The sequence below is a fragment of the Passer domesticus genome, chromosome 12 (assembly GCF_036417665.1).
Source record: "Passer domesticus isolate bPasDom1 chromosome 12, bPasDom1.hap1, whole genome shotgun sequence".
In the NCBI taxonomy this organism is placed as follows: Eukaryota; Metazoa; Chordata; class Aves; order Passeriformes; family Passeridae; genus Passer; species Passer domesticus.
In genome coordinates this window covers 10,920,297-10,934,709 of record NC_087485.1, presented here as the reverse complement: position 1 = coordinate 10,934,709, position 14,413 = coordinate 10,920,297, and the positions used below count along the sequence as shown (strand labels likewise).

Below are 14,413 nucleotides of genomic sequence, written 5' to 3'. Positions count from 1 at the left end.
GGAAGTTTCCAAACTCCCCAAGAGTGAGGGTGGCTGGACCCAGCTAAGCCTTTGGCCAGGTACAGCACATCCAGACCAGCTGCAGCATCTGCCTCATTCAGCTGGCTTATGGAAACAGCACCTGATTTCAGAGTTTAAACTCAGAAGGCAGAATAGCTTACAGCCATGGCCTAGGCTTAATGCACAGTTGGTGTCCATATACGTGTCTGAGTTCCTTCTGAGCTCAGTTCTTAGGAACATCAGACCCTCAGCTTCCACTCCAATTCCTGACAGCTTTCCCAGTGAGCTATAGCCTTTCCCCCAGATTCTTATGGTACCTCACAATATTTTCTGGAGCTGATGGATCTTGATTTAGGTACTATTATTATAAAATAGTCACAGTCTATTTTCCCAGACTGTTCTGCCAATCCTGCTGCACAGGAGTCCCTCATGACCTCAATAGGCAATAACCTACCTGTTTCAATTTTTATTAATTTTTAGTTTAGTTTAGTGCCTCCTATTCAGACAGGTGTCTTTGGCAACTGCTGCCACTTTGTTTCCTATGGACAGGTCCCTTCTAGCAGTTACTATGAGTGGCCTATTTTTAAGAACACCAGAAGACATCTCCCTCTCTTATTAAAAGGGGACCCATTCATTGGTCAATGAGAAGCGAGTATGTCCCAGCAAAATGACTCTATATCATCCACACTGAGAATTACAAAGTCACTGAGGATATGAAAATCTTCACACTGTTGTTTAGCAGGCCAGCACCACCTTCCCCACAGGCCAAAGGCACAGCATGGCCCTGTGCCAGAGCTGCTGCTGCCTGCAGGGCTCCCAGCCCTTCACCCACCGGCCCCCAGGGCCTGCAGCTGGGCACCCACGCTCTGGAAGGGAACTGCAAAATGCCCAACTACCTCATCAGGTGTAGAATAAAATAATTAATTCCACACCAAACAAAAAGGAAGTACTCTGTGAAAACTGAAGTCCATCCAGAAAGCACCCAGCCCTGAGCTGTGCCCCAGCCCAGGAGCAGCCCCCAGAGCTGCCAACTGAGTCCTAAAGGTCTCCATTTCCAGAGCATCCCTCTTGTTCTGAGCATGGCCAAATGTCACTGCTCAGAGCTGCCCAAGCATCCTTTAATTCAGGGTTGCTTGAGATTAATTTTTTCTGGTACCACAAATTCTGCAAACCAGTGGCAATAACAGCTGCCATTTCTGCTGGGAAAGGCCAATACAAGCCAGACTAACACTGCTGATTTAAAGCCCGAGCTTAGCAACTCAGCTCAGAATTCCAAGAAAAAATAGAAGAGAATCTCCTCTTCTAGTAAGAGTAATTGCTACTTCTATAAACTAATACCCAGAAACTTGTGAAATTTGTTGTACATTTTGTATCACAGATGACAATAAACACATTCATAACAATAACAAGGGCTTGTTTTAATAAACCATTCCAGGCATTAAACACATTAATGACCCATGAAATAACTGTTTCATCTGCAACACATTAAACAATGTTGTTATAACATTTTATTAATTTAAAGCCTACTTCATTCTCTCCAGATAGGAGATTACTGACTGGGTATTAAAAGAGAGATGTAGAAATAAGTTTCTTTGTAAAGGAAAATGAAACCTGTAAATGAGAGGCACCCAGTCAGGTGAGGAGTGAAATAACTATCTTTTGCCAATTTCAAAGCAACATTTTTAGCTTTTAGTCTTCCAATCTTATGTCATTCTGTTCACCTAAAGTTCATTAGTAATTTGGGAATTTAACTACTAAAAATGATTTTCAGCTGTAAGTAAAAGGCACCACTATTCTGGAACATTAATAATATTTCTATTGTATGCAGTCTTTAATAAGTTCAAATTTCCACCTCATCTCTCTAAAGCCACATTCTTGAGATGTTTATTTTAAAAGTCTCTTCTTCAAATAAAAGCAATAGTCGCAATTGTGTCTTTGATTTGAGCACGGTGCCACTCCTAAAGAGTAATATAATTAAAGATGAGCATATTCCACTATGAATTAGCCTTATCTGTGCAGAATCCTGACTGCACTGGCAGCACTGCAACAATTATAAAATATAAACAGGCTCAAATCTTCATCAAATAGGAAACACATTTTCTCTAACAGCATAAGTAATGTAGTGAGCAATATATACAAAACTATCAGTCTGTTTTTCCAACCATTGTACGTTTTTGAATAAAAGAAAAAATCAGACTGAAAAAAGACAATTATTTTACTGTCTGTTTCTTAGATATCAGAAAGAGAATTTTGAAATTCATCAAAGCTAACCTTCTGTTATGTACAACAGGCTAAGCTGAAAAGAATGTTAACAAGTTCAATTTTCATTCAATCAGCACTACTGCTCTCTGAAATGTTTCATTGCAGGAAAGAAATAAAAATAATCTATATGGTAATTATGAGGATGAATCCCCCAGTAACTTTCAGCTACATGAAAGGTCAGTTCTATTCAAGATATTTTATCAGTCCCCTGCACATACTCCTGTCCTGTCATTTTAAATCTGAACAGCATTTTATTTTCCCATTTACAGCTACCTGCAGAATTAAGTACTTAAGCCAAATAAGAAAAAAAAAAAAAAAGGAAAAAAAAAAGAAATGTTGAATGCTGGCAAAGGCTATAATAGCATGGAGATAAATCGTTCAGCTGCTCTCTCTCAAGCCTCTGGGGCTGCAGATTTTTCTTCTCCTGGTGCACTGTGGGTATTCAAAACTTGTTCAACATGATTTCATTTCATTTCAGGCACTGCCTGAGAAAACTAAATTACAGAATCAATCATACAGAAGGTCAGAGTGAGACTTCATTACAAGTATTGCATGCTTGCATGAATATCTTTCATTTATGACTGACCCAATATGTCACAATAGCTGTCTAGTAAAAATAATCCACTTTCTGAAATTGATGTACTACTGATGTCAATGCTACTCAGCAGGCTGGGCAGATTAGAGAGAGGTGTTAAAAAAAGGAACCCTCAGGAGCAAAACTTGTAGTTTTATAGAATTGCCACAGTTTGCAGATTAAAATAATTTTTTATGGGCAGCTCAACAGAAAACAGAACATTAATATAAAATATTGGGAGTTGATTTTTAATGAGGATATTGCTGTTGATTTCTGCTTATTTATATTCAAGTATTTATGGGGATAATATTTGCATCATGTAAATCCATGCATTCTTTGAAGTCAAATGTACATCACCACTCCATTTTTCAGTGACTCCTTTTTGAACATCAGAATTTTATTTGCATGTTATTAAAATATTAAAATTAATCAAACTGCCTCCATTTTATCTCCTCTTTTTGTTGCTGTTGACTATTTTTAAACGTTAAAAAATGCTGTAAAGATAAATGTGTTGTGTTTGTTGCCAATAATAATGAAGTTAATCAGCATTGTGGCAAATTGTCACTCTTTCCATAGTACATATATCATAATAGCATAAACAATGGTTAACTCACCAATACAATCTTTAGTAATTGCTAGGTCACATTTATGCTGAGAATAAATATATAGATATCTTTCTTGCATCATGAATGCAATTTTCAACATAATGGCACATAAAGAATATGTTCAACATTTTTTTCTTTCTCTTTTTTGTTTTCCATGTGTATGTCTTCCTGTGAGTAATATGTGAGATACTTGCAGAAGCATTATGTGGTACCTAGCCAACTCCATACCCTAAGGGAGACATAGGAAAACCTTGACATAACCTATTTTTAACCATGCCTCTGGCGATTCTGCATTCAAGTTTATAGGTGAACATGTCAGGTAGTACATAGAAAAAAGCCAAAGACACACAGTATTAATCATAATTCTGTCCAAGCCCATTTTATTTTTCCAACATTTGTGATTTAAAATCTCATGACATTTCTCAAGGTGAAATTCTTCTAGCAGGCTTTGCAACAGGGTAGGACTACATTTACCTAAATTAAATATTGCTTACAGTAAAGCTCTCTAATGCTTCACGAGATAAGCAATAAACTCAATGCAGTTAATATTAAAATTATTTAAGTTTGTATTCAGCTCCAGAAGCTTTAGTGATTAGCAGTACACCATTAATACAGCATTTAAATAAGACTATCCCAGTATCACTGGATAAGAACATTGTTCTGTAAGTGTATACGAACATCATAATTATTTTACAACCCCATCTTTAGTTCTTTCAGATATAGTAAATTCAATTGACCATGAAATGAAATTTCATAGTCAAAATGCCTCCTTTACATTTTTTTATTGCTGTAATAAAGTTTTTATAGCTCCAAGGCAAGGTAATTCATGAAATGTCTAATTTAAGGATGAATTCTAATATTATTAATAAATATTTACCAGTTTAATAAAGTGCACATTTTCTACATAAAATATGATATAATGTTTTCATTTTTTGGTTTTGAAATACAGATTAACTGCTGGAAAATTTGACTGCTAAAGAGAGTTCAGGGGAAAGCTATGTAAGGACCCTCTGTTAATGTTTTTAAACTTCCCAAAGCTACCTAGCATTTATGAGCAGAAGAGAAAAAGTCGACTGAGTAGAATACAATGGCAGGGGCCACTCCATCTCACAGCATGAAACAAATCAAGCAGTTGTGGGGAATGTCTGACATACAAACCTCCCTATGTGGCTCCTCCATATCCAATCACACAATTCCTCGTCAATTCTCTGCAGCAAAACTGTAGCACACAAGTTCTCAATCCACAGCTTTGAACTGGAAATCACCCTAAAAATGCCACTGGACTACTGGGGTAGGAAGGCAGGAGCTTCTCTACATCTTTTCACTGGCCTGTATGGGAACAAATCTTACCAATGTAGCCAATGTAAACTGTGCCATTAATTTCTACATTGCACAGTCAAGGGAAAAGGCAAAGATGTGAAGCCTCCCATTCAGCACCAGAAGAGGTGAGTGAAGGAATACATAATCTAGAGGTCTCTTCTGGTTGGTACTGTTAAGGTGACACCATTTACTCATGGAAGAATCACATTTAGTGAAAGGCTGCAAAATTAAAGGGCAAAACTGGGTCAGGTTACAAACCACTTGATAGCACTGAGGTGATACTGGGACACATAACACCAATCCAGCCCACAATATTTTCTGACCAAGTTTTATTGTATTCAGTGCACACACACTCCATTACTTTTGTTTTCAGGCACAACATTCCTTACTCTCAGGTTTTATTAATCTGATCTTCCTTCAGAAGTTACCCAACATGTACGGTGCAAAATGAGATCTAAAACAAATACCACAGACTTCAAGGCTTGTTTTAGGCAGTGCCTGTTTTGGATCCACAGAATGACTGAACTCTGTATATCCAGAGCAGTGAGCAGCTTGTGCTTCACTCTGCATTAGTCTACTCTTCATGACCTCCAAAGAAATATTGAAATTTGCAATGAAGTCAGCAGCCTGTAGCATTACAGAGAAATATTTACTGCCTGTTGGTTTGTAAATCTTTAATTAATTTTCACTTGCCAGAATAATAAAAAAAGAAATCACAACATAACAACACAACCTTTATTACAGTCCAGCAGTAAATATGTATTTTCACTATGCCAAGTTCAGCAAAAGGTCCTATATAAAAGAGCTAATCAGAAAAAAATACAGTTGATGTAAAATATCTTTTCAAGCTAAACATTCACTCGCTCTTCAATATGCAACACAGAAACTAATTCTAATTGTAAGCACTGAGTTTAAAATGCTGAGTAGGATAAACTGGCTCACAGCTGTGTCTCATGGCTGGCAGTGTGGATGCTGCTGCACAAAGCTCTCAGGAACCCATTGGGAGATCCCTGAGCCCACAGGGAAACACTGCAACAACATGGGAACTGCCCCATGCACCTCCCTTGGAGACTGCAGCCCTGCAGTGTGTGTAGATTCTGGAGAAAACTCCACACAGCCCTGCCTTTGATTGTCCTAATTAACTCTGGAATTAGCCTCACAGTCCCCATCACTCAGCTCTTCCACACCCAGATCATGCCTCCCTGTTCTTAAGGGCTCAGACACAGCCCAAGAAAAGACCACCCTGCCCCAGCCTCCATGGACAGCAAGAGCACGGGACAAAACAAAGCCTTTTATGGCCCTATATTTTTGAGTATTTTCAAGGAAATACATCTCTGTCATTTCTATTATGAGTTTTAAAAAAATTAATTAACTTCCTTTTATAAAGATTTAGGCCATGGAATATACAGCATAGAGGGAAATACACTGCTTTTTTCCTGCTGCCATACTGTGTCTGACTCTCCTTCTGAGCTACTCTGAATACTGCACTCTCAAAATATCCCGAAGGATGTCAGATGTGGGTCCTACACTTCAAATACAGACAAGCAATTCATTCTAAATGTTGTAGTTCACCCTGGCCAACACTATGGTCTTTCAATTCTTGATGCCAGTGCCAACACTATAAACACATTTTTGAACTTTAGGAGCACTTGGGATGCCCATGATGCCAATGGATATGGGCTTCCAAGTCCATTCCCAAAATGAAAATTCTGTTTGGAAAGCCTGACTGCTTCTTTACAAGAGATCTGTTCACAAACAGCATAGCATTGCACTGTACATTAACAAACATGTTTATCTTGCTGAATCCACCAGTATTTAACCCTTAACCATCTGGCAACTGCCTTAGGGAGCTGAGCAATAGCCAATCATTGTTTGCTGTGTACCAACATGTGTGCCATCGTTGATCCAGAACACGCCTGTAATGTGACACAGAACACTGGCAAAACCTTGGTCAGGTACCCAAGAAAACACACAAATCTTCTGAGGGGTCAATGAAAACTGAGTTGGCACAGATCTACATGTGACACACACCAGTAGGCAATGGGAACACACAAAGAACCAGACCTACCATATGCAATCCATTGCTGTGGATGACGCCGTCTTGCTCCACGAGATTCCGGGATATTGTAATAGAGGGAAGATCCAAGCTCTGGGGGGGAAACTGAGGCGTAAATTCATTTCCTTGTGCAGGCAGCTGGTCACCAAGGCCCTGAAAGGGGAGCAGTATATCTGCCATGCCCAGGGAGGGGTCTGACTCAGGTGGGGGGGTAATGGGTGGGATTTCAAACTCCTCGTCCCCAAGGCTCGGCGTATGGAACGTCTGCTGGAAAAGGACAGGACAAGGCAAACAGTGTTAGGGCACAAAAGCCTCAGCAGTCACCTCCACACCTGAAGTCCAAATCTTAGTTTTTTCTCAAAAGCAAACTCTATAATAACCAACAAAATTTTTACATTTCATATGCTGAATGAGTCTGTGGATCATTCTGATTAAAGATTTAAGTCTCATTATCATATGGCTTAAATGGAGTATCAGTATTAACAGTTTTTTAATGTGTACTTAATTAGCAACATCTGTCTGTTGTTAGTCCGAATATCAGCTACATTGGATTTGGCTGAATAACAAACTGCCCCTTTATTGATATGTTAGTAAAATAGCACAAACAGCTTACATTACTCTCACGCTTCATAAAACACTGACAATTTCGTAGCACACACACAACAGGAATTCAGCACTGACCATTTCACATCTTTTGTTTGCTTTTATCCATGAAATATGACCATTATTTATTTCCTTTCCATTCCCAAAATACAGTGAAGCCTTTTAAGCACAGGTTGCAATATGGAGGAGAGACGTATGAAAGCGTGAGGGTGATTAAAGCAGCTTCCAGTGCTTTCTGAAGCAAGCCAGCTTTGTTTGAACAGTAGGTTTGTTATGAACTAAACACCTGTTAAGATGCCTTGAGCAAAACATTTACTGCCAGTTATCTTCAGGGTTTGTGCATGTTTGTACGTGTGCATGTGTCTGTCAAAGATAATCTTTATTCAGAGTCTGTATCTGGCTTCAACGTTGCTGACTTTTATTTGGGAAACAAATGAGCTGCGCTTATTCAAATTTTTTGAGAGTTAAATGAACTTTCATGTGTTATTTCAGGTCCACTGCTACTTAATAATAGAAATGCAATGCTTGAAATTAGGCCATTTTAAATGTACCCAAATCAGGACTGCCTTGATCAAATTGGGCAGTTGGCAATCCTAAAATAGGCACTCTTGTCTTGTTCTGGACATGCAAGGCTGCTCTGGGATTTGTTTGTTTGCATTAGTTCAGGATTCAGGTTGGGGCGGAAGGGAGAATTGTTTTATGTATTAATTACATTGTTTGAAAGAGTGACTTAATGCCAGTTAATTTAAAAATGATAAGTTCAGTGAAAGATCTCATTAACTGCTGCAAATTGTCATCCTTCAAACTGTTAATGATGATATAAATTAATAACCGCTTGAGAGAAGATGGAAGCTGAAACACAAGAAAAACCTTTGCCTGCATATAGAACCTGTCAGCTGTCATTATTGGTCTCACACCAGAAATGATGGGGTCCCAGATTGCTGCAGTCTGCAGCACCATCAGAGTCTGCTGAGACTGTGCCCATCTCCTCCAACTGCAAGGCTGAAACTCAGTTCTGGATGTGAAGGCTGGGCCTGGATTAGGGAGATGTTTGACTTCCCCACTGCTATATTACAAAAGGTGTGAATTTTTCTTCTCAAGGACCCCGTGGTTCACAAACACAAAGGATGGATTGGCCAGGAGAAGTGGTTGGCTAATGAACATAACCCTATGGCTGCATTTGCAGTTATTTTGGCACTAATGTGGTCTAGTAACAGATGCAACTGTAATTTGTGACTCATTTGCTACCCCATTACTGCTTAATGAAATCTAACATATCACATTAACAATACGGATAAACACTCATTCTTGATATGTGGCATTTGGCTGTTTTCATTACCACTGTAATTAACACTTGAAATATTATTTCAATAAATATTTAAGGTGCTTTAAAATGAGTCGTAGTAATCATGACATAGAGACAGAAAACATAAAGCAAATGTGTGGCTTCTAAGCCTGAATGTGCTCTAAGATTACACTCTTAAGGCATTATTTACAGAAATAAAATGGGATTCTAGCTCAGCAGTGCTCAGGCCCAAAATAATACCGAGAAAGCTACATTCATGTTAATGCAAAACCACTATAATTAAATACATTGTAATGCAGTAATTGCAAAGTAAGGTTCATGCTTTAATACAAACAGTAACACTTAATAATATTTTTATTCCTTGTTCAAGCTAAAGGGTTCAGTGAAATCAGTATTATTATGGTACATTTGAACCTCTCTTTACTTGACATATTTATGAGATATTAGTTATTATAAGAACTGGATCTTTTTTCCCCATCTAACAGAATAATTCCAAGACAGCTGCAGAAAGATTATAACACAGCCAGATAATAATATATTCTTTTACTTAGAAAGGTAGCATTCATCTTAATACTTATAGCTTAACACTTATAGCTACAAATGGGAGAGTAAATTGATGAATAACTTAACATTTTTAAATCTGAATTTAACTGTGGTGTAGAATTTATCCATATATCTACACATCTTAAAAAAAAACAAAAACAAAAACAAACAAAAAAAACCCAAAAAAAACCAAACATAGACATAAGAATGAGAATAAAATAGATGTAATTTAAGAAGAAAGCAAGCCCCTTAGTGAAGTAGCCTTAAATCCAAATCACTGGGCTATTCAGTCTGTAAAAAGAGCCTGAATAGTATGCAATTTGGGACTGCAGAAAGGTGGTGTTATGACCGAAAGATGATATAACATTTGTGAGATTTATCTTACCAATCACATTTTTTAAAGTTATTAACTTTTCAAATATTTGTATCTTACACATATATTAAAAAAAACACTAAAAACCTGTGTGCATGGTTAAATGCCATCTGTACTGAAATGTTCAAAACATTTGTTCCTTTTGATAAAAATGCAAATCTGGAGAACTGTTGTATCAACATATAACAGCCAATGTCTGACACGGTGAATTATCACAGCTGGAATTAAATTGTCTCTGAACAGCTGCTGGCAGCAGAGCTTTCATCAATGTTTGATTCAAATGTAGGAAAGAAATTCTACAGAAAGAAACATCATGTTGTCATTACAGATGGGGTTTGTGTTCATTATCACAAATAACACTGGAGCTACTGCCAAATAATATTCCCTTATCTAAGCAGTCTTGCTGGGTAAAAAGAAATGGTGACCATTGTATAAATGATTCATAAAATCCTACCCTTAATTCTAACCTACATATTTATTGTTACACCTTTCTGCTTATTTTTTCTGAGGTCAGTGTTTTAGAAGTGCACAGGAATACCTGTGACTGAGCCCCACTTGCAACACAAAAATCAGGGCTGCCTGTTTTTTCTACCCTTTCCTTATCAAGGGAAGATCATTTATGACATGCACCCTCTAACAGTTCTAGTTCTCCATATTGCTGTGCACATGCTAGACAGTGCATGGAGCAAGAGCTTGGGTTTCAAGGATGAGCAAAGGCAGTTTCTGCCTGGGCTTGGGGTCAGGATTAGTGTGTTTGATTTTAACTGGTTATAAGGGAGCCCCACCTAGCAGATACATGGAGCCTGGAGCTCCCACACTTTCTCCTGTTTCCATTTCCAAAGGCAGTGATCAAATACATCATCTCCACAACCCAGCCATCCTCCACCAGCCCAGCCTCTGGGTTTGTTCTGGATCCCGGATTCAAAAGATTCCTTGTTGTACACTTCAGACAACAGAGCTGGCTTTGGTTTTCTATCTCGTATGAGTATTGAGAACCCAAATTAAACCATTTGTATCGATAACAAAAATTAGAACATTAGCTAGTAATGACTATTACTAAGCTTGCTTTCAAAGTGTACACCTACTGTGCCTTTTATTTGTTTCCTTCTGTTCATAATTTTTTTCCATACATAAAGCAGATTTGTTTCTATTGACATGCTATGTAAGTAACAGCCTTATGGACAGCTAAATTGACTAGTAATGGAGAGCTGTCAGGTTATTTTCTTTCTCATTAAAGTCTTTATTTTGTGCTCCATAAAACACACAGAAATTCGGCACTTCACTCTTCATCCATTCAAAGCCTGTTAAATTATCACCGCAAACAGCAGAATATGAGCATAGATAAAAAATAAAAACATCTACCTCATTTGCAGCAAGAAATGCATTATTTGCCTCTGCCATGTTCATGTAGTTGTTATTGTTTCCAAACTGAAAGAAAAATAAATATTTGGATTTAATGTATGCCATAATAAACTTTTCTTTACCCCATCACTAGCATAGGAAAGGTTGGGGGAAGAAAACAAAAACAACAAAAACCAAAGCAACAAACAGATAAAAAGTATTTGCAGATGTTCTTTGAAGTCAGAACTCAATTGTATTCAACATCATTATTACTATTATTATTATTATTATTATTATTATTGTTATTGTTATTGTTATTGTTATTGTTATACATACTCTGCATTCCCCAGTCTTTAGAAGGAAGATATTCATGTGTACCTCTCCAACTTTTTTTGCCCATGCATCAAAGAATCCATTAGGAAGAGACTCCCCCAGGAAAGACATTTCTACTCTTCTACATGTTTTTTGATGCACATGATAACATTTCTGCCAGTGATCCTGACCCAGAGGATTGCTGCAGCCAGAAGTAGCTGCTGTATCCTACTCCAAGCAGACCTGGCTCCAAAGAGCTGAAGGCCAGTAAGGGGAAGAATGAGAATCTGCAATGCTGTTCCTGAATTCCCATTCTTTCCACAAAATTGAAAAGCCAAACAATCCCCTTTTGTTTCTGTTTCACTCCAGTGGAACTCCCACTCTCCCAGTGAACATTAACACCAGAACATTTTGCAAATCAGAGAAATCGTCTGACACTGAGACCCAAGATGTGCCCAGTGCCCCTTGCTCACACTGAGGAGCAACTCTCATTCCACATGCCAGTAATCACAAGGGATTTCCTTCAATGCCAGTCATTTCCTCCAAGTTCTCCAGTATGAACATTTGTTGAGGTACTTTTACAGACCGAACACAGACAGGAAAGAGAATTATCAGCATAATACAGCGCCTTATGCCCTTGAACAGCACTTCCAAAGGCATGTAGGCTGGTAACCAGTCCTGCACATGTTCCCAGAGGAGGGAGGCATCCAGAGTCTTTGCTTCAAGGAACAGACACCAGGCATGTCAGGAACCTACAGTAAAACAGGCATTTCACATGTGCACCTTGCACCTACTAGGCAAAGGGCACAGTGCAAGGCAGAATGCTAAGGGAGGGAAAAGCCCCCGTGCTGTCCCTGCCACATCACTGCTGCTAAAGCCACACAGAGGATTCCTCCCTTAACTCCCATTTTCTAGTTCCATAAAACAAATATTTTTAGGAAGGCTTTATTTTATCTTATCTTGCCAGATTGTGGTGGACACCCCTCCTCAGCCCCATAACATCAAACACTCCCAACAGGAGCACAAGCACTGCAGCCAGTGCATGGGGATGGGTGACCATGTGCTTGCACAGCTTCTTCTTTCCAAGCAAGAACCTCTGGTGTGTTTTCAGAGCAGCTGAACCTGTCCTGAAAGGAAAACCTCTTTGCTTCAGCTCAATTTGCTACAGCTGCACTTGGTGCCTCACTGCTTTTAGCAGTGAAATATTTCAGACTCTCCAGTCTCTCATTGGAGGGACCAATGATCCTTTCAAGAAAGGCTCTTTCCCTGAAAACTCAAATATTCACTTCTGGCAATAAGACAAAGTTAAAAGGAGACTTAAATAAATAAATAAATAAATTTTTTAAAAGGGGAAAAAAAGAATTGGAGCCTTCTGTACCTGATGAATTGTCAGACTGACTAAACAGGACATCAAACAAATTAGGAGACACTCAGGGGATGGAAGGAATAAAAGATGAGATCCCTCATTCTCAAGTAACAAATTCCATTTGTGTACTTATGATTCTGAATCTTTCAACCTATAACACATGTTAAGCAACAGAGGCCTTAGCACAATATGTAGGCTGCCTCATAGCTATTAAAACTCTGTTATCCCCAGCTATGCAGATACTCAAGTAATGTCATCCATTTTTTAAAAGCCCAGATGTCACCCATGTTTGGAGATTAAAAAATTCAAGTGAAATTGCACATTCAAATGACTGTTTTGGCACATAGGGATGTGTGTGTGGATTTGTTGCACAAAGACACTACTTCAGCTCAACAGTGCGATCGACAGGAGAGAATTTTTCATGTCACTTAGTGGCAAACTAAGAATGATTTACATGAAAAACTCAAATGGCTCGAATAGAGCTGTTCTTTCTACAGAAAAAAAAAAAGAAAGAAAGAAAGAAAGAAATCAAGTTTTCTAAGGATACCTAAGGGCAAAGGTACATTAGGCAAGCATTACTCTGACACTGGATAAATAAGTGGGGACAAACCCTATCCTATTTTAATGACCTGAGGGCTCCAGTGCCTCAAAACAGAAAAGTGGCTGATTTTTTCCTTGAAGAGTAAAATTCTACATTGTTTTGATGGACATATATTGCTCACAGCACAGCTACTGCTTTCTGATTGCCAGTGTGGTTTCCTTCTTTTTTGTTTTATTAAAGTAAGACAAAGGGGAGAGTGACAATTTAATTTTCCATTTTATTAAGACTGTGGAAGCAAATGATATAACAAAAAATGTCAAAGCTAAAAGTTACAGGTACATATCCTTCAAGTCATTCTGTTCTTAGGCTATAATATTTAAGACCCCATTGTGTATGACTCAAGCAATGATGTCAGAAACTGGAATATTTCAGCTTTCGTTAGTATGGATCACAACTAATATTCTTCACATTTATTTTTTGTCTTTAAACTAGAAATCCATTGAAGGCACATAACAATTATCAGTGAGTATTTCTAAGATTAAAATTCCATATTATCTAATGGTACCTATAACAACAAAAGAAAATAAAATGGTTATTATCTTAAGGACCTAAACAATTCAAAAAACAAATTAAGCTTAGAGTGAAATAAGAACTGGGTTAGAAATCCTCTTCTGAACAGTTAGTCTGCGAATGTAATTACTGAAGAAACTACAGCTAATCAGCTGTGAATTGTATCCATTAATTAGTATTTGCCCTGGAGAAATAAGAAAAATCAGTAACAATGTTAACACTGCAATGCACTGATGAGTACTGAAACACAGGGCCCTCAGCATTTAGTCAAGCAGGTGGCTCCAATGGTCCAAGTAATTTAAAAAGCTCTCACCTGAAGTGCAAAGCTGGAATTACAAAGCACTTCTTGCATATCTTTGTATCTATATAAGGCTATAATTAATGGCTTTTAATTTAGAAACACTTTGTGATCAGCTGGGAACAGTTATAAATCATTCTAAATAGAACAACGGGTTCTTGCCTATTTGAGTAAAATAATTTTTTGTGAAAAGACTCCTGTTTTTCTCTATTTATTTTCTTAAGGATCCCTTGCTCTGACCCCTCATAAACAGCTCAGAGCATTGGTATGGTTGCCAGCAGGGATCCAAATTAAAGGGGAGACCCAGCAATTTGGCCAGCCCAGGCAGACTCCAGAGGCTCCC

The 14,413-nt window shown here is 38.1% G+C and overlaps 1 protein-coding gene across 8 annotated transcripts in view; it reads right to left on the bottom strand.

Annotated features, from left to right (window-relative positions):
- The window catches only part of TOX3 (TOX high mobility group box family member 3), a 244,161-nt gene that overhangs the window by 18,015 nt on the left and 211,733 nt on the right, over positions 1 to 14,413 (bottom strand). For 7 of the 8 annotated variants that reach the window (XM_064386349.1, XM_064386347.1, XM_064386348.1 and 4 more), the window contains 2 exons: positions 11,005 to 11,070; positions 6,830 to 7,084 (listed from right to left, as the gene is read on the bottom strand). In XM_064386349.1, the coding sequence (XP_064242419.1) occupies positions 6,830 to 7,084; positions 11,005 to 11,070 (321 nt within the window). The remainder of the gene's footprint in view (positions 1 to 6,829; positions 7,085 to 11,004; positions 11,071 to 14,413) is intronic. The other variant, XM_064386345.1, reaches the window with a different exon arrangement.